Here is a 25,779-nt window from a genome sequence, read left to right as displayed (position 1 = left end):
TCAGTGGGTATATGGGATGTGTATATAGGATCAGTGGGTATATGGGATGTGTATATAGGATCAGTGGGTATATGGGGTGTGTATATAGACTCAGTGGGTATATGGGGTGTGTGTATATAGGATCAGTGGGTATATGTATATAGGATCAGTGGGTATATGGGATGTGTATATAGACTCAGTGGGTATATGGGATGTGCATATAGGATCAGTGGGTATATGGGGTGTGTATATAGACTCAGTGGGTATATGGGATGTGTATATAGACTCAGTGGGTATATGGGGTGTGTGTATATAGGATCAGTGGGTATATGTATATAGGATCAGTGGGTATATGGGATGTGTATATAGACTCAGTGGGTATATGTATATAGGATCAGTGGATATATGGGGTGTGTATAAAGGATCAGTGGGTATATGGGATGTGTATATAGGATCAGTGGGTATATGGGGTGTGTATATAGACTCAGTGGGTATATGGGATGTGTATATAGGATCAGTGGGTATATGGGATGTGTATATAGGATCAGTGGGTATATGGGATGTGTATATAGGATCAGTGGGTATATGGGATGTGTATATAGGATCAGTGGGTATATGGGGTGTGTATATAGACTCAGTGGGTATATGGGATGTGTATATAGGATCAGTGGGTATATGGGATGTGTATATAGGATCAGTGGGTATATGGGATGTGTATATAGACTCAGTGGGTATATGGGATGTGTATATAGACTCAGTGGGTATATGGGATGTGTATATAGGATCAGTGGGTATATGGGGTGTGTATATAGACTCAGTGGGTATATGGGATGTGTATATAGACTCAGTGGGTATATGGGATGTGTATATAGGATCAGTGGGTATATGGGATGTGTATATAGGATCAGTGGGTATATGGGATGTGTATATAGGATCAGTGGGTATATGGGATGTGTATATAGACTCAGTGGGTATATGGGGTGTGTGTATATAGGATCAGTGGGTATATGTATATAGGATCAGTGGGTATATGGGATGTGTATATAGGATCAGTGGGTATATGGGGTGTGTATATAGACTCAGTGGGTATATGGGATGTGTATATAGACTCAGTGGGTATATGGGATGTGTATATAGGATCAGTGGGTATATGGGATGTGTATATAGGATCAGTGGGTATATGGGATGTGTATATAGGATCAGTGGGTATATGGGATGTGTATATAGACTCAGTGGGTATATGGGGTGTGTGTATATAGGATCAGTGGGTATATGGGATGTGTATATAGGATCAGTGGGTATATGGGATGTGTATATAGGATCAGTGGGTATATGGGATGTGTATATAGGATCAGTGGGTATATGGGATGTGTATATAGACTCAGTGGGTATATGGGGTGTGTGTATATAGGATCAGTGGGTATATGGGATGTGTATATAGGATCAGTGGGTATATGGGGTGTGTATATAGACTCAGTGGGTATATGGGATGTGTATATAGACTCAGTGGGTATATGGGATGTGTATATAGACTCAGTGGGTATATGTATATAGGATCAGTGGGTATATGGGGGTCCTTTAGCTGTCGGCAGAAAGGACGTATCATGTGACCTCTGTGTACGGGGTCTCCTGATGTGTCCGTTATGACCGATCTCGCCCCCCTCCCTTCGGTTCTCCCCCTGTCTCCCCCCTTTCAGTACCGCGAGAGTTCGGGCTCCGGAGGCGGAGTGATCTGAGCGCATGACCGACAGCGAGCGGCGGGGCCCGGCAGGTAAGATTCCGGCACACCGGAGCCACCGTGATTCCAGAGCTGGGCCACACCCAATCCCGAACATCACCGGCCACTTGTTCTCACCTGCCGCAAATACCCCATACCTCACCTATCAGCCTGGCACCTTATACGGTATGAGGTGACAGGCTGATGGGTGAGGTGTATGTAATATCTCTTCCACCAGCCTGGCCCCTCAAACCTCAGCGATCAGCTCACTCATCAGCCTGGCACCTCATACCTCCCCCATCAGCTCACTCATCAGCCTGGCACCTCATACCTCCCCCATCAGCTCATTCATCAGCCTGGCACCTCATACCTCCACCATCAGCTCATTCATCAGCCTGGCACCTCATACCTCACCCATCAGTTCACTCATCAGCCTGGCACCTCATACCTCACCCATCAGTTCACTCATCAGCCTGGCACCTCATACCTCACCCATCAGCTCACTCATCAGCCTGGCACCTCATACCTCACCCATCAGCTCACTCATCAGCCTGTCACCTCATACCTCACCCATCAGTTCACTCATCAGCCTGGCACCTCATACCTCACCCATCAGCTCACTCATCAGCCTGGCACCTCATACCTCACCCATCAGCTCACTCATCAGCCTGTCACCTCATACCTCACCCATCAGTTCACTCATCAGCCTGGCACCTCATACCTCACCCATCAGTTCACTCATCAGCCTGGCACCTCATACCTCACCCATCAGTTCACTCATCAGCCTGGCACCTCATACCTCACCCATCAGCCTGGCATCTCATACCTCACCCATCAGCTCACTCATCAGCCTGGCACCTCATACCTCTCCCATCAGTTCACTCATCAGCCTGGCACCTCATACCTCTCCCATCAGTTCACTCATCAGCCTGGCACCTCATACCTCACCCATCAGCCTGGCATCTCATACCTCACCCATCAGCTCACTCATCAGCCTGGCACCTCATACCTCACCCATCAGCTCACTCATGAACCTGGCACCTCATATCTCACCCATCAGCTCACTCATCAACCTGGCACCTCATACCTCACCCATCAGCTCACTCATCAGCCTGGTACCTTATATCTCACCCATCAGCTCACTGATCATCCTTGGACCACATACCTCACACTTCAGCTTGTCACCTCATTTCTGGCCCATGAGCCTGGCACCTTCATACCTCACCTATGAGCCTGGCACCTCATACCTCACCCATGAGCCTGGCACCTCATATCTCACCCATGAGCCTGACACCTCACAAATGAGCATGGCACCTCATATCTCACCCATGAGCCTGGCACCTCATATCTCACCCATGAGCCTGGCAACTCAAAACTCACCCATTAGCCTGGCACCTCATCTCACCCATCAGCTTGGCACCTCATATCTCTGGCACCTGATTCCTCACCCACCAACATTGCACCTCATACAGTACCTCACCCAATAGTCTGGCACCTCCTACCTCACTGTGCACAGCCCTCTTTCTTCCTATCCCTGCTTGATGTCTTAGGCTATGTTCACACTTTGCAGATTCCACTGCGGATTTTTCCGCAGCAGAATTCCAAAATCCGCAGTGAAAACCCGTCGCGGTTTTTACTGCGTATTTATCGCGGTTTTTACTGCGTTTTCTTCTGAGGATTTTCATCTGCAGTTTTCTATTGGAGCAGGTGAAAATCCGCAGAAAAGAAGTGACATGCTGCGGAATGTAATCTGCAGCGTTTCCGCACGTTTTTTTCCGCAGCATGTGCACTGCGTTTTTTGTTTCCCATAGGTTTACATTGGACTGTAAACTCAGGGGAAACTGCTGCGGATCCGCAGCGGTCAAATCCGCTGCGGATCCGCAGCAAAATCCGCAAAGTGTGAATATAGCCTTACACCTCACTCTTCACCAGTTTCTTCATGTTTTGATAGTCCTAGCTTCCCATGGCACATCACTAGTCTAGTCCCCGGTGCCGCACGCCTCGCTGCCTGCCTTCATACATTGCTGCTTCTCACTTTGGCAGGTACTCTGCAGCCCTGTAGTTGTGACACATCGCCAGTGTGCCTGACGCCCTCAGAACCTCATCTATTACATTATGCCTCCTGCCTCACCACTCCCGGATGTACCTCACTCCTGACACTCTCAGAACATAATCTATTACTTTATGCCTCACACCTCACCGCCCCCCATGTACCTCACTCCTGACACCCCTCAGAATCTCATGTATTACTTTAAGCCTCAGTGTTCCTCACTCCTGATACCCCTCAGAACCTCATCTATTACTCAATGCCTCACACCTGATCGCCCCCCGTGTACCTCGCTCCTGACGCTCCTCAGAAACTCATCTATTACTTTATGCTTCACACCTCACTGCTTCCCGGTGTATCTCACTCCTGACGCTCCTCAGAACCTCATCTATTACTTTAATTACTTTATGCCTCACTGCCCCCCGTGTACCTCACTCCTGACGCCCCTCAAAACCATATCTATTACTTTATGCCTCACACCTCACTGCTCCCCGATGTACCTCACTCGTAATGCCCCCAGAACCTCCTCTATTACTTTATGCCTCACATCTCACCCCCCCTTGTGTACCTCACGCCTGACGCCCTCAGAACCTCCTCTATTACTTTATGCCTCACATCTCACCGCTCCTCCGTGTACCACACTCCTGACGCCCTCAGAACCTCCTCTATTACTTTATGCCTCACATCTCACCGCTCCTCCGTGTACCACACTCCTGACGCCCTCAGAACCTCATCTATTACTTTGTGCTTCACATCTCACCGCTCCCCGGTGTACCTCACTCCTGATGCCCTCAGAACCTTATCTATTACTTTATGCCTCACACCTCACCGCCCCCTGTGTACCTCACTCCTGACACCCCTTAGAACATAATCTATTACTTTATGCCTCACACCTGACTGCCCCCGTGTACCTCACTCCTGACGCCCTCAGAACTTCATCTATTACTTTAAGCCTCACACCTCACCGCCCCCCGGTGTACCACACTCCTGACGCCCCTCAGAACCACATCTATTACTTTATGCCTCACACCTCACTGCTTTCCGGTATACCTCACTCCTGACGCTCTCAGAACCCCATTTATTACTTCATGCCTCACACCTCACCACCCCCATGTACCTTACTCCTGGCGCCCTCAGAACCTCATCTATTACTTTATGCCTCACACCTCACCACTCCCGATGTACATCACTCCTGGCGCCAGTCAGAACCACATCTTACTTTATGCCTCACACCTCACCGCTTTCCAGTGTACCTCACTCCGGACGCTCCTCAGAACATAATCTATTACTTTATGCCTCACACCTCACCGCTCCCCGCCGTACCTCAATCCTGACGCCTTTAGAACCTCATCTATTACTTTAAGCCTTACACCTCCCCGCTCCCCGGTGTACCTCACTCCTGACGCCCCTCAGAACCTCATCTATTACTTTATGCCTTACACCTCACCGCTTTCCGGTGTACCTCACTCCTGACACCCCTCAGAACCTCATCTATTACTTTAAGCCTTACACCTCCCCGCTCCCCGGTGTACCTCTCTCCTGACGCCCCTCAGAACCTCATCTATTACTTTATGCCTTACACCTCACCGCTTTCCGGTGTACCTCACTCCTGACACCCCTCAGAACCTCATCTATTACTTTATGCCTTACACCTCACCGCTTTCCGGGGTACCTCACTCCTGACACCCCTCAGAACCTCATCTATTATTTTATGCCTTACACCTCACCGCTTTCCGGTGTACCTCACTCCTGATGCTCTCAGAACCCCATTTATTACTTCATGCCTCACACCTCACCACCCCCATGTACCTCACTCCTGGCGCCCTTAGAACCTCATCTATGACTTTAAGCCTCCCACCTCACCGCTTTCCGGTGTACCTCACTCCTGACACCCTAAGAACCTCATCTATTACTTTATACCTCAAACCTCACCGCCCCCCTGTGTACCTAACTCGTGATGCCCCTCAGAAGTCCATCTATTACTTTATGCCTCACACCTCACCGCTTTCCGGTGTACCTCACTCCTGACACCCCTCAGAACATAATCTATTACTTTATGCCTCACACCTCACCGCTCCTGATGTACCTCACTCCTGACACCCCTCAGAACCTCATCTATTACTTTATGCCTTACACCTCACGGCTTTCCGGTGTACCTCACTCCTGCCACCCCTCAGAACCTCATCTATTACTTTATGCCTTACACCTCACCGCTTTCCGGTGTACCTCCCTCCTGACGCCCCTCAGAACCGCGTGTATTACTTTAAACCTCACCGCTCCCCGGTGTACCTCACTCGTAATGCCCTCAGAACCTCCTCTATTACTTTATGCCTCACATCTCACCGCTCCCCCGTGTACCACACTCCTGACGCCCTCAGAACCTTATCTATTACTTTGTGCTTCACATCTCACCGCTCCCCGATGTACCTCACTCCTGATGCCCTCAGAACCTCATCTATTACTTTATGCCTCACACCTCACCGCCCCCCGTGTACCTCACTCTTGACGCCCCTCAGGACCTCATCTATTACTTTATGCCTCACCTCATCTCCCCTTGGTGTACCTCACTTCTAACGCCCCATAGCACATAATCTATTACTTTATGCCTCACACCTGACTGCCCCCGTGTGCCTCACTCCTGACGCCCTCAGAGCTTCATCTATTACTTTAAGCCTCACACCTCACCGCCCCCCGGTGTACCACACTCCTGACGCCCCTCAGAACCACATCTATTACTTTATGCCTCACACCTCACTGCTTTCCGGTGTACCTCACTCCTGACGCTCTCAGAACCCCATTTATTACTTCATGCCTCACACCTCACCACCCCCCCATGTACCTCACTCCTGGTGCCCTCAGAACCTCATCTATTACTTTATGCCTCACACCTCACCGCTCCCGATGTACCTCACTCCTGACGCCAGTCAGAAGCACATCTATTACTTTATGCCTCACACCTCACCGCTTTCCAGTGTACCTCACTCCTGACGCTCCTCAGAACATAATCTATTACTTTATGCCTCACACCTCACCGCTCCCCGACGTACCTCACTCCTGACGCCTTTTGAACCTCATCTTTTACTTTAAGCCTTACACCTCCCCGCTCCCCGGAGTACCTTACTTCTGACACCCCTCAGAACCTCATCTATTACTTTATGCCTTACACCTCACCGCTTTCCGGTGTACCTCACTCCTGACACCCCTCAGAACCTCATCTATTACTTTATGCCTTACACCTCACCGCTTTCCGGTGTACCTCCCTCCTGACGCCCCTCAGAACTTCGTGTATTACTTTAAACCTCACCGCTCCCCGGTGTACCTAACGCATTCAAAACCTCATATCTGAATTTATGCCTTGCTTCTCCCTAATTCTCATGAATTGCTGAATATGTTTGGCGCTCAGGTCGCTGCTCCCTTTTCGCCCGCCCTGCGTTATCCCAGCACCGGCCGCCATTGTGATGCCCCGCCATGACTCTGCCTTCTGTTTAACCCCTTCACAGCCATGGCTGACTCTCTCGCCACCGGATCCAGGAGGCAGTTTCCCAGGATCAGTAAATCCAGAGCTTCCACTCAGCTGCAGTTCCTGGCCTCAGACTCTGGTGAGTGTCTGCTCTTCTCAGCACATGTAAGTGGCACCACAACAGATTAGGTTTGGTTCTATCGCCCCCTATTGACATTTTGGGCACATGGCAGCAGTACCCCACACAGGACACCAGTATGCGTGATACCCCACTAATTAGACAGTGGCATCTGCCCTGCTACCAGTGATGTCTTGCCTGGTCCCTACCTCTCAGTTTTGTATCTGGTACCACCTGGTATACACCGTTCCCCTGCCAGTGAGGTTTGCAGGTGGTGCAAACTGTGGTGCCACATTTATAGCTGTTCATGGTTGACTCTCCTTGTAGTCCTGGTGCTGCGGGCACAGCACAGATCCCTCCGATACATCTTCAAAGGGCTGTGACGTGAATGCCCAGGGTACTTGTCTCGCCCAGGCTGTTCTGAATGCCATCATGCTTTGAAATTGCACCCAGGAGACCCCTTTTCTTTGCCGTTGGCTGTGAGTAAGCAGCTCAGCAATGGTTTAGTGCACAATTTCAGACTAATACAATCACCCAGCTACCAAGTATTTGCCAACAGGAGAAACGGGCTAGAGCGGCCGCTTCCCGACGGCAGAGGTCACGGCTGTCACAGCCCTGATGATTGGGCATCACCAAGTAATTATTTTTTCTTGTGCACGTCATAGTGTAAACCCTCACTGTCCTACCCTTACAGAGTGGGTACTTCCCTTCCCCCATGGTCAGTGCCAGGCTGCACAGCGTCAGTGCCCCACATTGCACTGAATGGTGACATGGAAATGGATTTTTGCATTAACAGCAAAGGTGTCCAAGTGCGTAGAGATCGCCCACTTGTTGTGGGTCCCATTAAAGGGACGTCCTCAGTCCCTTTGTGTTTCCATATATTATTTTTATTTCACCTTTAAGACCTGATTTCTGACATACAGCAAGCAAAGATGTAGGCGCTGGAGCCCTTTAAGAGCTATTTTGAATGTGTTGGATCCGGGTGTCGGCACCTTTGTAGCTAGGTGTGATCATCGCAGTATGTGATAATCCCCGCGGAGGAAGAGGGGAGATGTATAATCAGCCAGGGAATAACGGGGCACATGCTGGGAGTGCCGTACATCAGCTTCTGTAGGGAGTGGTTTTTCGGTATTTTTTTCCTAATGCAATTTTTTTTGTTTGTTTTGTATTTGGGGTGATCATTTAGAGATTTTTTGCTACATTGCAACCAAAGATGGTAACATTGCCACAATGTCCTGTCTGATTGTAAATCTTCTGTTTCCAGGAAGCTATCACAACAGGAGGATCGTTCAGAAGAGATATGCCAGACCGGGGGGCCGCGAGCTGCGAGGAATACCGGTAACACGGGCACCACTTCCTCTCTTGTGCCTGGCACAACAAGGGGAGGAGAAGTATGGGGGCCGTCCATTGTCATTACAACCCCCTGGGATATGCAGAAACTTCTGCTTCTCCCCTGCTAGTTAGGTTATATAGGTGTCAAAGGCAAATTTGGGTTCACTAGACCAGAGGTCCCCAACTCCAGTCCTCAAGGCCCACCAACAGGTCATGTTTTCAGGATTTCCTTTGCATTGCACAGGTGATGCAATTATTACCTGGGCAAGACTAAGGAAATCCTGAAAACATGACATGTTGGTGGGCCTTGAGGACTGGAGTTGGGGACCTCTGCACTAGACCACCGATTATACTCTAGAGGGGTTCCAGGCACCTTTGGACTTGCTTTCAGTTTGCCTTATTGGCACCCATTGGGCTAATACTTCTGTTACTGCATCTGTGGGTAACGGTAGCCATACAATAGACTTTGGCTAGATTCCTCCATTCATGCTCAGTCCAGCTAAGCGTGCATGTATTCTGTATAGGAGGAGCAGAGTGAGCCACTGCCAGCCACCTCTGACGGCGGCCTATCTCTTGAGAGAATGGTAGGCTCAGGCGCTGACGCTTAAGGTGCCCAATTTTTGACTCCCCTGACATCATCTGATGGGGGAGAGACTGGAGGCCCCAATAGATGATCGGCCTGTCCCACTGAAATTGCAGTTTGTGCCAACTTTATATTAATATATATGGTCTTAAATGGGTTGTCAATCCCTGGCAAATTTCCAACAAACAGTGCGGCTTGCTGAATCCTAAAGGTACCGTCACACTTTAGCGACGCTGCAGCGATACCGACAACGATCCGGATCGCTGCAGCGTCGCTGTTTGGTCGCTGGAGAGCTGTCACACAGACAGCTCTCCAGCGACCAACGATCCCGAGGTCCCCGGTAACCAGGGTAAACATCGGGTTACTAAGCGCAGGGTCGCTACATACGCGACATACTTACCTACCGCTGTCTGTCCCCGGCGCTGGGCTTCTCTGCTCTGGCTGTGAGCACAGCGGCCGGAAAGCAGAGCGGTGACGTCACCGCTCTGCTTTCCGGCTGCCCGGCGCTCACAGCCAGACCAGAGAAGCAGAGCGCCGGGGACAGACAGCGGTAGGTAAGTATGTAGCGTTTCTTTTTTTTACTTTAACGATGGTAACCAGGGTAAACATCGGGTTACTAAGCGCGGCCCTGCGCTTAGTAACCCGATGTTTACCCTGGTTACCAGCGAAGACATCGCTGAATTGGCGTCACGCACGCCGATTCAGCGATGTCAGCGGGACCTCAATGATCAAAAAATGGCCCATTCCGACACGAGCAGCGATCTCACAGCAGGGGCCTGATCGCTGCTACGTGTCACACATAGCGAGATCGCTACTGAGATCGCTGTTGCGTCACAAAACTTGTGACTCAGCAGCGATCTCGCTAGCGATCTCGCTATGTGTGACGGGGCCTATATGCACCACTTCTGTATTTATTACCCACTCCTGGTTTTGGCTACAAATACTGATGTAAAATGCTGACCAAATACTGCTAGTGTGACGGCAGCCTAACAGTATGTATATTGCGCACTGAAATATTTTTTAAATCGGCTGTTGCGGAACTACACGTACAAGGACTAAAATCTATACATATGAATGACTAAATGAAAACCCATAATAATTAATATGTAGACATGCATTGATGGCTCCCCGGGGTCTTAGCGGAGGCCGGGCGTATACAGAGCTGGGGGAGGGCCCATGCTGCCACCATGCGGCTTACCGCTATACACAATTGTGAGCATAGTGTATATACAAGGTTTTTTTCTTTAACCCCTTTTCTTTTTCAGCCCTCCCTAATCAGCGAGTGGAAAGAAATGTTTAAGACATCGTCGCGGGTGAGATGTCCAAGCTCGGGCTGCTGGGTGGAGTTTCCCAGTGTATACGGACTGAAACAACATTATCAACGATGCCAGGGGGTGAGAATAAAGAGAGAGGGTCAGTGGTGGGTACGACGCCATCAGCTCCATGATAGAGTACGCAAAATGTGAGATGCTTATTTAAAGAGAAACTGACACTATATGAATGTACAGCGATTCCCTTATATGCTTTGTGTCAGTCTGGGGCTGCAATAAAGATAGAGGAAAATGATGATATTGCACCTTCATGCGCTCACCACTAGAGGGAGCACACTAGCTACATAGTGAATTAGTATGCTGTAATCTCCTGAGCTCCCTCTAGTGGTGGCTGTAAGAAGTGATAATTATATCATGCAAGTAATGACTGCGAGGAGGGTTTATCATCAAGATATATTACAAGGTTGATATCCAAGAACATGTTATAGGTTTAATAGCTCTTGAAAACCCCTAGAATCATCACAAAATTTTGCAACAAATTTTTGTGGGATACAACGCCAGGGGTCGGGGTGTGTTTTGTGTCCATACAGACTGCTGCTCTCTCCCGTGCCCCTCACATCTTGCCCCTTTTCATCCAGGCCCCACCCTTGTCCCGGATGGTGCTCTCCTGCCCGCACTGTGAAGCCGTTTTTGCCGCCCGGCCGCAGCTTCAGAAACACCTAATGTGGAACCATTCGGAGAAGGAGGAGAGTGGAGAAAACAGGCCAAGCGCACACGTGGTTTCTAGTGAGCCTAAGGAGAAGTGCAAGGGGTATCCCAAAATTACAAAAAGCCTAAATATGGCAAAACAACACCTCTCCGCTATTCCTGTACCCTCATTTAGCACTGCTGCGGCCTGATAACGTCTTTGTCTTTCTTTATATTGCCCCCTCAGAGTGGTGAAAAAAGGGTCCTCTGTGAACAAAGTTTTAAAGTCGGGTACCAGGCAGACCCCACGGGAGAACGGAGACATCCCCCATGCCAAGGAGAAATGTCTATCCGATGAGGACCCAGAGAGAATGAGGCACAGTAAGGAGAGGGCTGATGGTTTTTTACTCATTCTGTGCCCCCGGCTGCTCTGTTTCTCTCTCTCCAAAATGATTTTCATTTATTCTCCATGTTTCTGCTCTTTCATGAGTCAGGAAGGAAACAGAGAACTCCGAAGAAGTTCACAGGAGAGCAGCCGTCCATCACCACCACCTTTGGCCTGAAAGGTAATTACTGAGCGGTGTGTAGACCGCTCCCGCTATGATGACCATTATTACACTTTTGGGGTCTAGATCCAGCAGGACAGGCAGGGATTTCAGGCCCTTGTCCAGGGGGGACTCATGCGGTAGTAATGTCAGCGAGACATTACTAGATGCCTGATGATGGGGGCAGCATTGGCTGTGCGGTCATTTGGATCTTTAGCCTCATAAATACACATTTTAGTAACACTATCTGGCCAAAGTATGGTTTCTCTGGACATTGTATGGTAGTGTATTGGTAATTATATGGCAGTGTGTGGGCAAAGTATTATTTAGGAACTATGAGGTTACTGTTTGGCCCCATACATGACATTACATGGGCAAAATCTGGTATTCTGCCATTACATAATACTTAGTAAAATCCCCAGTGTTCAAAATGTCCATCTGTGTGCTACGTGTGCACTGGATGCAGTAAAAGGGTCCTGTATGGTATGTATCAGGGCTATACAGCCGCCATTGACTCACTGACCGCATTAATATATTATACATATTATATTAATATCCCGTTGTCAGCCATGTGGAAGGTATACGAAGAATGGCCAGGCAATATTCTGATGTGATAAAAACAATATTTGAAAATACCCTGCAGTAAGTAAATAGCAATTGTGCATGAAAATAATATAGGGTGCTTAGTCAACATTGTTATGGTGAAAAAAAACCCATAAAAGCCATCCCACCACAGCAAGGTGGGTGAACCCTGTCGGGATGGTCATAACCTAATATTCATATGTGGCTAGTGTGAATTTGTGGCCCTATGTATTGCTCATCAATATTATTCCTACATGGTGATCATCTACTGTCATTTTAAGAAAAGGGAATTGCTTAAGTAGCAATCGCCCAACGTTATAATCAGGCAGTAGTGCTGCGACCATACAGCTTTGAAGGAACTCAGACTTTTACTACTTTACAGGTTTGGGAAAAACAGAGGATAAGTCCAGAGGGCGACAGGGGCGGATTGTACAAGGGAGAGTAGAAGAGCAAAAGAGGAAGATGGAAAGTGCGAATCTTAGGCTGGAGCACATCATGAAGCCACATTCAGGTAAGAACATACAGTCACATCTCTACAAACATCTACAATTTTATTCACTAAATTGCTACTTATAATTCTCTGAAACAACAGTAAAATTAAAATAAAGCAACTTGAGACATACAATCCCATTTTGTGCCTACAGCCAATATGCAGACTTGTGTGTCTCTATGGTTACAGACTACAAATAAACCATGTGTGTAGTCTGACTCTGCAGTTATGTAAATTCCTTGCCTCTCGGTGGATTCTCTCCGGTGATGATATATAGTGGTTGTCCATTGTTAGAAAAACAAGGCTGCTTTTTTTTCTGGCAAATGACGCCACATTTGTCCATGGTTTCTCCCTGGTATTGCAGTTTGGCTCCATTGAAGTGAATGGGGCTGAGCCAGAATACAACAAACGTTCTGTGTTATTGGGACACAGTCATAATATTTTTTTTAAATTTTGGACCTTTTAACCTCAAATGTGTATTATCTATGGTTAAAGACCCTCCACTAACAAGACTTAGGCTATGTTCACACGTAGGAAGGGGGCTGCGGGTTCTCCCGCGGGTTTTCCCGCAGCGGAGTTGATAAATCTGCAGGGCAAACCCGCTGCGGTTATCCCTGCAGATTTATTGCGGTTTGTGTTGAGGGTTCCGCTGCGGGTTTTCCTGCACTGGTTTTACTATTGATGCTGCGTATGCAGCATCAATAGTAATGTTAAAAATAATAAAATAATGATATACTCACCCTCTGACGTCCCGATCTCCTCAGCGCTGCACGCGGCGGTCCGGTTCCAGAGATGCTATGCGAGAAGGACCTTCGTGACGTCACGGTCATGTGACCGCGACGTCACCGCAGGTCCTGCTCACATAGCAAACCTGAGACCGGACGGCCGCGTGCAGCGCTGGGAGGTGAGTATATCATTATTTTTTATTTTAATCCTTTTTTTTTTTTCACACAAATATGGTCCCCGGGGCCAGGAGGAGAGTCTCCTCTCCTCCACCCTGGGTACCACCCGCACATTATCTGCTTACTTCCCGCATGTGGGCACAGCCCCATGCGGGAAGTAAGCGGATCAATGCATTCCTATGGGTGCAGAACCGCCGCGATTCTGCACAAAGAAGTGACATGCTGCGGGTTGTAAACCGCTGCGTTCCTGCACGGTTTTTCCCGCAGCATGTGGACAGCGGTTTGCGGTTTCCATAGGGTTTACATGTTACTGTAAACGCAATGGAAACTGCAGCGGACCCGCAGCTGCAAAATCGGCGCGGTTCCGCGGTAAAAACCGCTAAGTGTGACCATGACCTTAATGTTCTGTAAGGCTCAGGGCACTTTTTCAGTCCCTGATTGGCACTTTAGGTAAACTGAATTTAAAGGGATCCATCTGGTAAGAGTTTCCCTTGAGGACAGCCTTCCTGTATGCCATGTAATCAGAGGTAGGCATCAGCATGCGAAAGGACATCCCTGTGTTTGGTGAATATTTTGCTCAGGATGGGTACAGATCGCTTTCACATTTTTCCCCCTTGTACCAGGCAGTGTGGACGACAAGTGCCAACGTCTGAGCAATAAGAAGGGTGAGGTGACCTGCCCCAACTGCTCATCTGTTACACGCAAAACCATGGCCGGGCTGAGAAAACACATGGATGTATGTGAACAGGTGAGGCTGACAAAAACCTGACTTTTTTTTTTTTTTTTAAAGAAAATAAAAAGTAGATTTTCTACATTTTCAGAATTTTGACGGCAACCAAAATGGCTACAATGATTGCTGTTACAGAGCTTGTCCCTCAGCTCTTCTAGACATCTGAAAGGCAAATCTGCCACCTAGTGCAGGATAAACCTCATGCTTAATCAGATTTGCCATCACTGGCTAGGAAAGCCGAGTGATACGGTATAATAAGGACTGTAAGCTGAGGCATTGTATAATGAGGCATATAAATAGCAGCTGAAGAAGCCGCCATACTCTGACCATACCCATCTCTGATATTTAGCTTCAGGAGGCATTGAGGTGTCGGCAGTGCAGGAAGCAATTCAAGTCCAAGGCTGGTCTCAATTATCACACCATGGCCGAACACATCAATAAGGTGAGAGGTATTCTAAATACTCTACAATTACTGCAAATACCTTTGTAATGACTGAAGCTTTCAGTTTATATACTTTATAGATGCAGTCTAGAAAAGAAGTCAAGTTACTGTGTACATACATTACATTATTATTATTTATATATTTATATAGCACCATTGATTCCATGGTGCTGTACATGAGGAGGCGTTACATACAAATTACAGTAAGCAGACTACCAAAGACAGACTGATACAGAGGGGCGAGGACCCTGCCCTTGCGGGATTACATTCAACAGGATGATATGGAGGGAGACAGTAGGTTGGGGGGTTGCGTCAGCTCCGGTGTTGGTGAGAGGGAGCTCCGGTAGTGGTGAGGAGGCAGCGCGGTCAGTGCGGGCTGTAGGCTTTCTTGAAGAGGTGGGTTTTCAGGTTCCGTCTGAAGGATCCGAATGTAGTTGATAGTCGGACTTGTTGGGGCAAAGCATTCCAGAGGATGGGGGATATTCGGGAGAAGTCTTGGGGGTGGTTGGCTGAGGAGCGGATAAGTGTGGAGGAGAGAAGGAGGTCTTGGGAGGGAGATTACTTGAGGGAAGATATCGGGAGATTAGTTCAGAGATATATGGAGGAGACAGGTTATGGATGGCTTTGTAGGTTAGTATTAGTCATTTGAACTGGATACGCTGAGGGAATGGGAGCCAGTGAAGAAATCTGCAGAGGGGGGGAAGCGGAGGAGTAGCGAGGAGAGAGATGAATTTGTCGGGCAGCAGAGTTAAGGATGGACTGGAGAGGTGCAAGGGTATTATCAGGGAGGCCACAGAGCAGGAGGTTGCAGTAGTCAAGGCGGGAGATGATGAGGGCATGCACAAGAATTTTAGTAGATTGACGGTTGAGGAAAGGATGGATTCTGGAGATATTTTTGAGCTGGAGGCGACAGGAGGTGGAAAGAGCTTGGATGTGCGGTTTGAAGGACAGGGCAGAGTCAAGGGTTACTCCGAGGCAGCGAACTTCCGTTGCGGGGGAAAGCGTGATGTCATTAATTGTGATAAATAGGTCAGGGAAGGAAGATCTGTGAGATGGAGGAAAGATGATGAGTTCAGATTTGTCCACATTGAGTTTGAGGAAGCGAGAGGAGAAGGAGGATATGGCTGATAGACACTCTGGGATTCTGGACAGCAGAGAGGTGACGGGCCAGAAAGGTAGATCTGAGTGTCATCAGCATAAAGGTGGTACTGGAATCCATGGTCAAGTGTATAGATTGAGAAGAGTAGGGGTCCTAGAACAGAGCCTTGGGGGACTCCAACAGAGAGAGGGTGGGATGAGGAGGTAGTGTGGGAGTGAGAGACGCTGAATGTGCGGTTGGAAAGGTATGGGGAGATCCAGGAGAGGGCGAGGTCTTTGATGCCAAAGGAAGAGAGGATCTTTAGTAGGATCTACAAAGCCATCCACAACCTGTCCCCTCCCTATATCTCTGAACTAATCTCCCAATATCTTCCCTCATGTAATCTTCGATCCTCCCAAGACCTCCTACTCTCCTCCACACTTATTCGTTCCTCACACAACCGCCTCCAAGATTTCTCCCGAATATCCCCCATCCTCTGGAATTCCATGCCTCAACACGTCCGATTATCCACCACCCTCGGATCCTTCAGACAGAACCTGAAAACCCATCTCTTCAGGAAAGCCTACAATAACCATTCTGCCGCCTCGCCAGAGCCACCGCCTCACCCCTACCTTCTGCCCCTTCCCCACTATCCCATAGAATGTAAGTCCGCAAGTTTTTTAAAAAACTGCAGCTCTTGGCAGAAAACGCAGGTCCTTTTTTTGTCCTTTTTTGATGCGTTTTTTGATGCGTTTTTTGATGCGTTTTTTGATGCGTTTTTTTTATCCTTTTTTTTACTGTGTGTTTCCTAGGAAGCTTTTTAGGGCTAAAATGGCTGAAAATACCCTAACCCTACCCCTAACCCTACCCCTAACCCTAACCCTACCCCTAACCCTAACCCTACCCCTAACCCTACCCCTAACCCTAACCCTACCCCTAACCCTACCCCTAACCCTAACCCTATTCTAACCTTAGTGAAAAAAAAAAAAAAAAAATTCTTAATTTTTTTATTGTCCCTACCAATGGGGGTGAAAAAGTGGGGGGGGTGTCATTTACTATTTTTTTATTTTGATCACTGAGATAGGTTATATCTCAGTGATCAAAATGCACTTTGGAGCGAATCTGCCGGCCGGCAGATTCGGCGGGCGCACTGCGCATGCGCCCGCCATTTTGCAAGATGGCGGCGCCCAGGGAGAAGACGGCCGGACGGACACCGGGACGCCGGGTAAGTATAAGGGGGGGAGATTAGGGCACGGGGGGGGCATCGGAGCACTGGGGGGGGGCATCGGAGCACGGGGGGGGGGGGCATCGGAGCACGGGGGGGCGGGATCGGAGCACGGGGGGGCAGCCACACTCCGCCCACGCACTTCCGCCCGCTCCCCCGCACTTCCTGCTGCAGCGGTTCTGCACATCAAATCGCAGTAAAACCCGCAGATATATTTTTGATCTGCGGGTTTTACTGCGATTTTGACCTCACAATGGAGGTCTATGGGTGCAGAACCGCTGCGGTTCAGGAAGAAGAATTGACATGCTCCTTCTTTTTTCCGGGAGCTATTCAGCGCGGCTTTTTTTTTACAATTTCCGGACCATGTGCACAGTGTGTCCTGTTTTCCATAGGGTACAGTGTACTGTACCCTGCATGGAAAACAGCTGCGGAACCGCAGCGGCAAAACCGCCGCGGTTCCGCGGTAAAAAACGCACTGTGTGAACATGGCCTAAACATGTTTACTGTAAACGACATCTATAACCCTGTATGTTACTCCTTTCTCATGTACAGCACCATGGAATTAATGGTGCTGTATAAATGAATAATAATAATAATAGTAGAAGGTAGTGGTCAACTCTGTCAAAAGCAGAGGACAGGTCTAGAAGGAGGAGAATAGAGTATTGTCTGTTAACTTTGGCTGTAAGTAGGTCTTTAGTAATTTTGGACAAGGCAGTCTCAGTGGAATGGTGGGGTCGGAAACCAGATTGTAGATTGTCAAAGAGCAAGTTAGATGAGAGATGGGAGGAAAGTTCAGCGTGGACGTGCTGCTCCAGAAGTTTGGAAGCGAATGGGAACGGCGATATTGGGCGATAGATGGACATTACATTATCCTGTACTGGTCCTGAGTTACATCCTGTATTATACTCCAGAGCTGCACTCACTATTCTGCTGGTGGAGTCACTGTGTACATACATTACATTACTTATCCTGTACTGATCCTGAGTTACATCCTGTATTATACTCCAGAGCTGCACTCACTATTCTGCTGAGTCACTGTGTACATACATTACATTACTTATCCTGTACTGATCCTGAGTTACATCCTGTATTATACTCCAGAGCTGCACTCACTATTCTGCTGGTGGAGTCACTGTGTACATGCATTACATTACTTATCCTGCACTGATCCTGAGTTTCAGGCTGTATTATACTCCAGAGCTGCACTCACTATTCTGCTGGTGGAGTCACTGTGTACATGCATTACATTACTTATCCTGCACTGATCCTGAGTTACATCCTGTATTATACCCCAGAGCTGCACTCACTATTCTGCTGGTGGAGTCACTGTGTACATACATTACATTACTTATCCTGTACTGATCCTGAGTTACATCCTGTATTATACTCCAGAGCTGCACTCACTATTCTGCTGGTGGAGTGTTTTGATCTGGTGGTTTAGGAACAACATGAGACAAGCTCTGAAGGAGGTGGTATCTGTACTGACTGCAAACCCTGAACCTAGCAGCGCAACTAAAAATTGCCGTAGGGGTACCTGAACGCTCCCTAGACCCCTCGGCACAGCCTAAGATCTAACTTCCACTAAAGATGGAAACAGGAAACCTATCTTGCCTCAGAGAAAATCCCCAAAGGAAAGATAGCCCCCCACAAATATTGACGGTGAGAGGAGGGGAAAATAACATACGCAGAAACTAAATCAGATTTTAGCATAGGAGGCCAGTGTAGCTTGATAGATAGGCCAGGAAAGGATACTGTGCGGTCAGTATAAAAACTACAAAACAATCCACACAGAGTTTACAAAATCTCCACACCTGACTAAAGGTGTGGAGGGTAAATCTGCTTCCCAGAGCTTCCAGCTAACAGAAAAAATCAATACTGACAAGCTGGACAAATACAGTTAGGGCCAGAAATATTTGGATAGTGACAAGTTTTGTTATTTTAGCTGTTTACAAAAACATGTTCAGAAATACAATTATATACAGTTAGGGCCAGAAATATTTGGACAGTGACACAATTTTCGCGATTTGGGCTCTGCATGCCACCACATTGGATTTGAAATGAAACCTCTACAACAGAATTCAAGTGCAGATTGTAATGTTTAATTTGAAGGGTTGAACAAAAATATCTGATAGAAAATGTAGGAATTGTACACATTTCTTTACAAACACTCCACATTTTAGGAGGTCAAAAGTAATTGGACAAATAAACATAACCCAAACAAAATATTTTTATTTTCAATATTTTGTTGCAAATCCTTTGGAGGCAATCACTGCCTTAAGTCTGGAACCCATGGACATCACCAAACGCTGGGTTTCCTCCTTCTTAATGCTTTGCCAGGCCTTTACAGCCGCAGCCTTCAGGTCTTGCTTGTTTGTGGGTCTTTCCGTCTTAAGTCTGGATTTGAGCAAGTGAAATGCATGCTCAATTGGGTTTAGATCTGGAGATTGACTTGGCCATTGCAGAATGTTCCACTTTTTGGCACTCATGAACTCCTGGGTAGCTTTGGCTGTATGCTTGGGGTCATTGTCCATCTGTACTATGAAGCGCCGTCCAATCAACTTTGCAGCATTTGGCTGAATCTGGGCTGAAAGTATATCCCGGTACACTTCAGAATTCATCCGGCTACTCTTGTCTGCTCTTATGTCATCAATAAACACAAGTGACCCAGTGCCATTGAAAGCCATGCATGCCCATGCCATCACGTTGCCTCCACCATGTTTTACAGAGGATGTGGTGTGCCTTGGATCATGTGCCGTTCCCTTTCTTCTCCAAACTTTTTTCTTCCCATCATTCTGGTACAGGTTGGTCTTTGTCTCATCTGTCCATAGAATACTTTTCCAGAACGGAGCTGGCTTCTTGAGGTGTTTTTCTGCAAATTTAACTCTGGCCTGTCTATTTTTGGTATTGATGAATGGTTTGCATCTAGATGTGAACCCTTTGTATTTACTGTCATGGAGTCTTCTCTTTACTGTTGACTTAGAGACAGATACACCTACTTCACTGAGAGTGTTCTGGACTTCAGTTGATGTTGTGAACGGGTTCTTCTTCACCAAATTAAGTATGCGGCGATCATCCACCACTGTTGTCATCCGTGGACGCCCAGGCCTTTTTGAGTTCCCAAGCTCACCAGTCAATTCCTTTTTTCTCAGAATGTACCCAACTGTTGATTTTGCTACTCCAAGCATGTCTGCTATCTCTCTGATGGATTTTTTCTTTTTTTTCAGCCTCAGGATGTTCTGCTTCACCTCAATTGAGAGTTCCTTTGACCGCATGTTGTCTGCTCACAGCAACAGCTTCCAAATGCAAAACCACACACCTGGAATCCACCCCTGACCTTTTAACTACTTCATTGATTACAGGTTAACGAGGGAGACGCCTTCAGAGTTAATTGCAGCCCTTAGAGTCCATTGTCCAATTACTTTTGGTCCCTTGAAAAAGAGGACGCTATGCATTACAGAGCTATGATTCCTAAACCCTTTCTCCGATTTGGATGTGGAAACTATCATATTGCAGCTGGGAGTGTGCACTTTCAGCCCATATTATATATATAATTGTATTTCTGAACATGTTTTTGTAAACAGCTAAAATAACAAAACTTGTGTCACTGTCCAAATATTTCTGGCCCTAACTGTATATAATATGGGCTGAAAGTGCACACTCCCAGCTGCAATATGATAGTTTCCACATCCAAATCGGAGAAAGGGTTTAGGAATCATAGCTCTGTAATGCATAGCGTCCTCTTTTTCAAGGGACCAAAAGTAATTGGACAATGGACTCTAAGGGCTGCAATTAACTCTGAAGGCTTCTCCCTCGTTAACCTGTAATCAATGAAGTAGTTAAAAGGTCAGGGGTGGATTCCAGGTGTGTGGTTTTGCATTTGGAAGCTGTTGCTGTGAGCAGACAACATGCGGTCAAAGGAACTCTCAATTGAGGTGAAGCAGAACATCCTGAGGCTGAAAAAAAAGAAAAAATCCATCAGAGAGCTAGCAGACATGCTTGGAGTAGCAAAATCAACAGTTGGGTACATTCTGAGAAAAAAGGAATTGACTGGTGAGCTTGGGAACTCAAAAAGGCCTGGGCGTCCACGGATGACAACAGTGGTGGATGATCGCCGCATACTTAATTTGGTGAAGAAGAACCCGTTCACAACATCAACTGAAGTCCAGAACACTCTCAGTGAAGTAGGTGTATCTGTCTCTAAGTCAACAGTAAAGAGAAGACTCCATGACAGTAAATACAAAGGGTTCACATCTAGATGCAATCCATTTATCAATACCAAAAATAGACAGGCCAGAGTTAAATTTGCAGAAAAACACCTCAAGAAGCCAGCTCCGTTCTGGAAAAGTATTCTATGGACAGATGAGACAAAGATCAACCTGTACCAGAATGATGGGAAGAAAAAAGTTTGGAGAAGAAAGGGAACGGCACATGATCCAAGGCACACCACATCCTCTGTAAAACATGGTGGAGGCAACGTGATGGCATGGGCATGCATGGCTTTCAATGGCACTGGGTCACTTGTGTTTCTTGATGACATAAGAGCAGACGAGTAGCCGGATGAATTCTGAAGTGTACCGGGATATACTTTCAGCCCAGATTCAGCCAAATGCTGCAAAGTTGATTGGACGGCGCTTCATAGTACAGATGGACAATGACCCCAAGCATACAGCCAAAGCTACCCAGGAGTTCATGAGTGCCAAAAAGTGGAACATTCTGCAATGGCCAAGTCAATCTCCAGATCTAAACCCAATTGAGCATGCATTTCACTTGCTCAAATCCAGACTTAAGACGGAAAGGCCCACAAACAAGCAAGACCTGAAGGCTGCGGCTGTAAAGGCCTGGCAAAGCATTAAGAAGGAGGAAACCCAGCGTTTGGTGATGTCCATGGGTTCCAGACTTAAGGCAGTGATTGCCTCCAAAGGATTTGCAACAAAATATTGAAAATAAAAATATTTTGTTTGGGTTATGTTTATTTGTCCAATTACTTTTGACCTCCTAAAATGTGGAGTGTTTGTAAAGAAATGTGTACAATTCCTACATTTTCTATCAGATATTTTTGTTCAACCCTTCAAATTAAACGTTACAATCTGCACTTGAATTCAGTTGTAGAGGTTTCATTTCAAATCCAATGTGGTGGCATGCAGAGCCCAACTCGCGAAAATTGTGTCACTGTCCAAATATTTCTGGCCCTAACTGTATAGAATGCACAGAACAATAAGTCCACAACATGTGGACTGAAATGAGCAAAGCCAGAACTTATCTTTGCAGAACTGGTCAGGAAACCAGGAGAATCCAAGCAGAGATGTGAATCCAGCCAGGAAACATTGACAAGTGGCACAGGCTGAAGAAAGAGCCAGACTTAAATAGCGGACGATAAGGGAGCCCAAGAGCAGAATTCACAACAGTGGAGTCACTGTGTACATACATTACATTACTTATCCTGTACTGATCCTGAGTTACATCCTGTATTATCCTCCTACAACCCCTGGCAAAAATTATGGAATCACCGGCCTTGGAGGATGTTCATTCTGTTGTTTAATTTTGTAGAAAAAAAGCAAATCACAGACCTGGCACAAAAATAAAGTCATTTCAAATTGCAACTTTCTGGCTTTAAGAAACACTAAAAGAAATCAAGAACAAAAATTGTGGTAGTCAGTAATGGTTACTTTTTTTAAACCAAGCATAGGGTAAAAATTATGGAATCACTCAATTATGAGGAAAAATTTATGGAATCATGAAAAACAAAAAAAACACTCCAAAACATCACCAGTATTTTGTTGCACCACTTCTGGCTTTTATAACCGCTTGTAGTCTCTGAGGCATGGACTTAATGAGTGTCAAACAGAACTCTTCATCAATCTGGCTCCAACTTTCTCTGATTGCTGTTGCCAGATCAGCTTTGCAGGTTGGAGCCTTGTCATGGACCATTTCCTTCAACTTCCACCAAAGATTTTCAATTGGATTGAGATCTGGACTAATTGCAGGCCATGACATTGACCTTATGTGTCTTTTTTCAAGGAATGTTTTCACGGTTTTTGCTCTATGGCAGGATGCATTATCATCTTGGAAAATGATTTCATCATCCCCAAACATCCCTTCAATTGATGGGATAAGAAAAGTGTCCAAAATATCAACATAACTTGTGCATTTATTGAAGATGTAATGACAGCCATCTCCCCAGTGCCTTCACCTGACATGCAGCCCATATCATCAATGATTGTGGAAATTTGCACGTTCTCTTCAGGCAGTCATCTTTATAAATCTCATTGGAACGGCACCAAATAAAAGTTCCAGCATTATCACCGTGCCCAATGCAGATTCGTGATTCATCACTGAATATGACTTTCATCCAGTCATCCACAGTTCATGATTGCTTTTCCTTAGCCCATTGGAACCTTGTTTTTTTCTGTTTAGGTGGTAATGATGGCTTTCATTTAGCTTTTCTGTATGTAAATCCCATTTCCTTTAGGCGGTTTCTTACAGTTCCGTCCCAGACATTGACTCCAGTTTCCACCCATTCGTTCTTCATTTGTTTTGTTGTGCATTTCCTGCTTTGGAGACATATTGCTTGAAGTTTCCGGTCTTGACGCTTTGATGTCTTCCTTGGTCTACCAGTATGTTTGCCTTTAACAATCTTCCCATGTTGTTTGTATTTGGTCCAGATTTTGGACACAGCTGACTGTGAACAACCAACATCTTTTGCAACATTGCGTGATGATTTACCCTCTTTTAAGAGTTTGATAATCCTCTCCTTTGTTTCAATTGACATCTCTCGTGTTGGAGCCATGATTCATGTCAGTCCACTCGGTGCAACAGCTCTCCAAGGTGTGATCACTCCTTTTTAGATGCAGACTAACAAACAGATTTAATTTGATGCAGGTGTTATTTTTGGGTATGAAAATTTACAGGGTGATTCAATAATTTCTCTATCGCCTTTCATTGGGGGACACAGGAACCATGGGGTGTATGCTGCTGCCACTAGGAGGCTGACACTATGCAAATAAAAAAAGTTAGCTCCTCCTCTGCAGTATACACCCTACCGACAGGAAGTAGGATATTCAGTTTTAGCTTAGTGTCAGTAGGAGGTGGACACGGGTCTTTCATTAGACCCTTATCTACCTCAATGTGCGTCGTTTTCTTACAGGTTTCCGGAGGGATACAGGGTGAACAGTCACACCTGTACTCCCACAATACGGACTATGAGTACGGCGTGTACTGCCACCCCGTATCCTCATAGATCCCTCTCCAGGACCAAGATCCTAGCACACAAGTGTGCTCAGAAGTCCGGTCCTGGCTCCGTCCCCCACCCACTCGCCCACCAGAGCCTGTCGGTTGGAGGAGACGAGGACGTCCATCACAGCTCCGTGGACGTCTCAATCCCCTCAGGTTAGTAACTGCGTGGGATGTTTAGGTGAGTATTTCCCCTAAATTTTCAGATCTTCCCCTTACTCTCGCAGTGTGGGGGAGTAGAAGTCCCTAAATGCGCGCTGCACTATCTTCTAGGGCGGCGCTGATCCTATTTTAAAAGGGATCCCTGGGGCACCAAGTCGAGCAATAGCTCTGCACTATTGGCTATCCCCTTCATCAGGGCCGCAGTGTCCTCCCCGCGGCCGCACTGCGCAGCGGCCGCAATGTCACCTTTCTGGCGGCGCCGGCACCGCTCTCCCCTGCGGCCGCCCTGCGGGCTTCGGCGGCGCATTCCTCTTTCTGGCGGCGCCGGCCTCTAATTTAGGTCCCGGCTTCTGCCGGGGCCTACTTCGGCGTCGCGTCCCTCTGCTCCGCCTCACCCTGCGGCCCTGGCAGGTTGCAGCGCTGTTCTGCGGCGCACTGTTCCGGGGCCGCAGTCTATTTTCCAGCGGCGCCGGCCTCTAATTTAGGTCCCGGCTTCCGCCGGGGCCTACTTCCGGTACCGCGCTCCTCCACTTCCGGTTTCTTTGGGCGGGCTTTCTCCCGCCCGACAAACTGCCCTGCAATCTCCGCCCACCGGCGCCATCTGGGCTGACTCCGCCCCTTCCTCCACGTCGCTGCTGAGCACAGGGCAGGAGATTTCACTCGTGCCCACATCTTCTCCTGGGGGCACAGCACATCGTTGCAACAGAGGCCGCAGGGCAGCAGCTCCATCCTTCTGTTCCACTGCTGTTCTTCAGGGAAAGTTCCGGACAAGAGTGCCCCAGATGTGTCTACCTGTTCTACTAGGGGCTATCGTTCCAGAGGAGCATCTTCCAGGCCGTGCAGCCTTCCATCTGGACACTGCAGCGTCTGCCGTGAGTACCTCTGCACCGCAGTTTCACTCAATCCCCTGCCCCCCCCCCCTGTTCCTTAATCTTCTGACATTTCCCTCAGGGGCCCGTTCGGTCTAATTTTAAGGGAGGTCGCTCCCGGCCTCCCACCTTTTCCTGTGTCTTAGTGAAACACTTTCAGGGTTCGCCTTGTACCCGCAAGCTCCCCTCAGACAGGCCTGCAGCAACCCACATTATGTTCAGCTCCGCCTCAGAGCGAAGTCCCCACCACAGGCTGGGTCTCCCCTCTGTCTCTATCAGTAGCGGATCTCACTCCGGTTTCCCAGACCCTCGTGTCCGTGCTCGATCGGT

At 47.6% G+C, this 25,779-nt stretch overlaps 1 protein-coding gene across 2 annotated transcripts in view; it reads left to right on the top strand.

Annotated features, from left to right (window-relative positions):
• Positions 1-1,690: 1,690 nt before the first annotated feature.
• ZNF512B (zinc finger protein 512B) overlaps positions 1,691-25,779 on the top strand; it is a 51,280-nt gene continuing 27,191 nt past the window's right edge. Inside the window, exons 1-10 of one of the 2 annotated variants that reach the window (XM_069751093.1) lie at positions 1,691-1,750; positions 7,244-7,342; positions 8,586-8,659; positions 10,502-10,630; positions 11,146-11,318; positions 11,442-11,575; positions 11,689-11,760; positions 12,704-12,832; positions 14,337-14,461; positions 14,793-14,885. In XM_069751093.1, the coding sequence (XP_069607194.1) occupies positions 1,720-1,750; positions 7,244-7,342; positions 8,586-8,659; positions 10,502-10,630; positions 11,146-11,318; positions 11,442-11,575; positions 11,689-11,760; positions 12,704-12,832; positions 14,337-14,461; positions 14,793-14,885 (1,059 nt within the window). In that variant the 5' untranslated portion in view covers positions 1,691-1,719. The remainder of the gene's footprint in view (positions 1,751-7,243; positions 7,343-8,585; positions 8,660-10,501; positions 10,631-11,145; positions 11,319-11,441; positions 11,576-11,688; positions 11,761-12,703; positions 12,833-14,336; positions 14,462-14,792; positions 14,886-25,779) is intronic. The other variant, XM_069751092.1, reaches the window with a different exon arrangement.

This window comes from Ranitomeya imitator, chromosome 2 (assembly GCF_032444005.1).
Source record: "Ranitomeya imitator isolate aRanImi1 chromosome 2, aRanImi1.pri, whole genome shotgun sequence".
In the NCBI taxonomy this organism is placed as follows: domain Eukaryota; kingdom Metazoa; phylum Chordata; class Amphibia; order Anura; family Dendrobatidae; genus Ranitomeya; species Ranitomeya imitator.
This window is presented reverse-complemented; position numbering and strand designations above follow the sequence as displayed.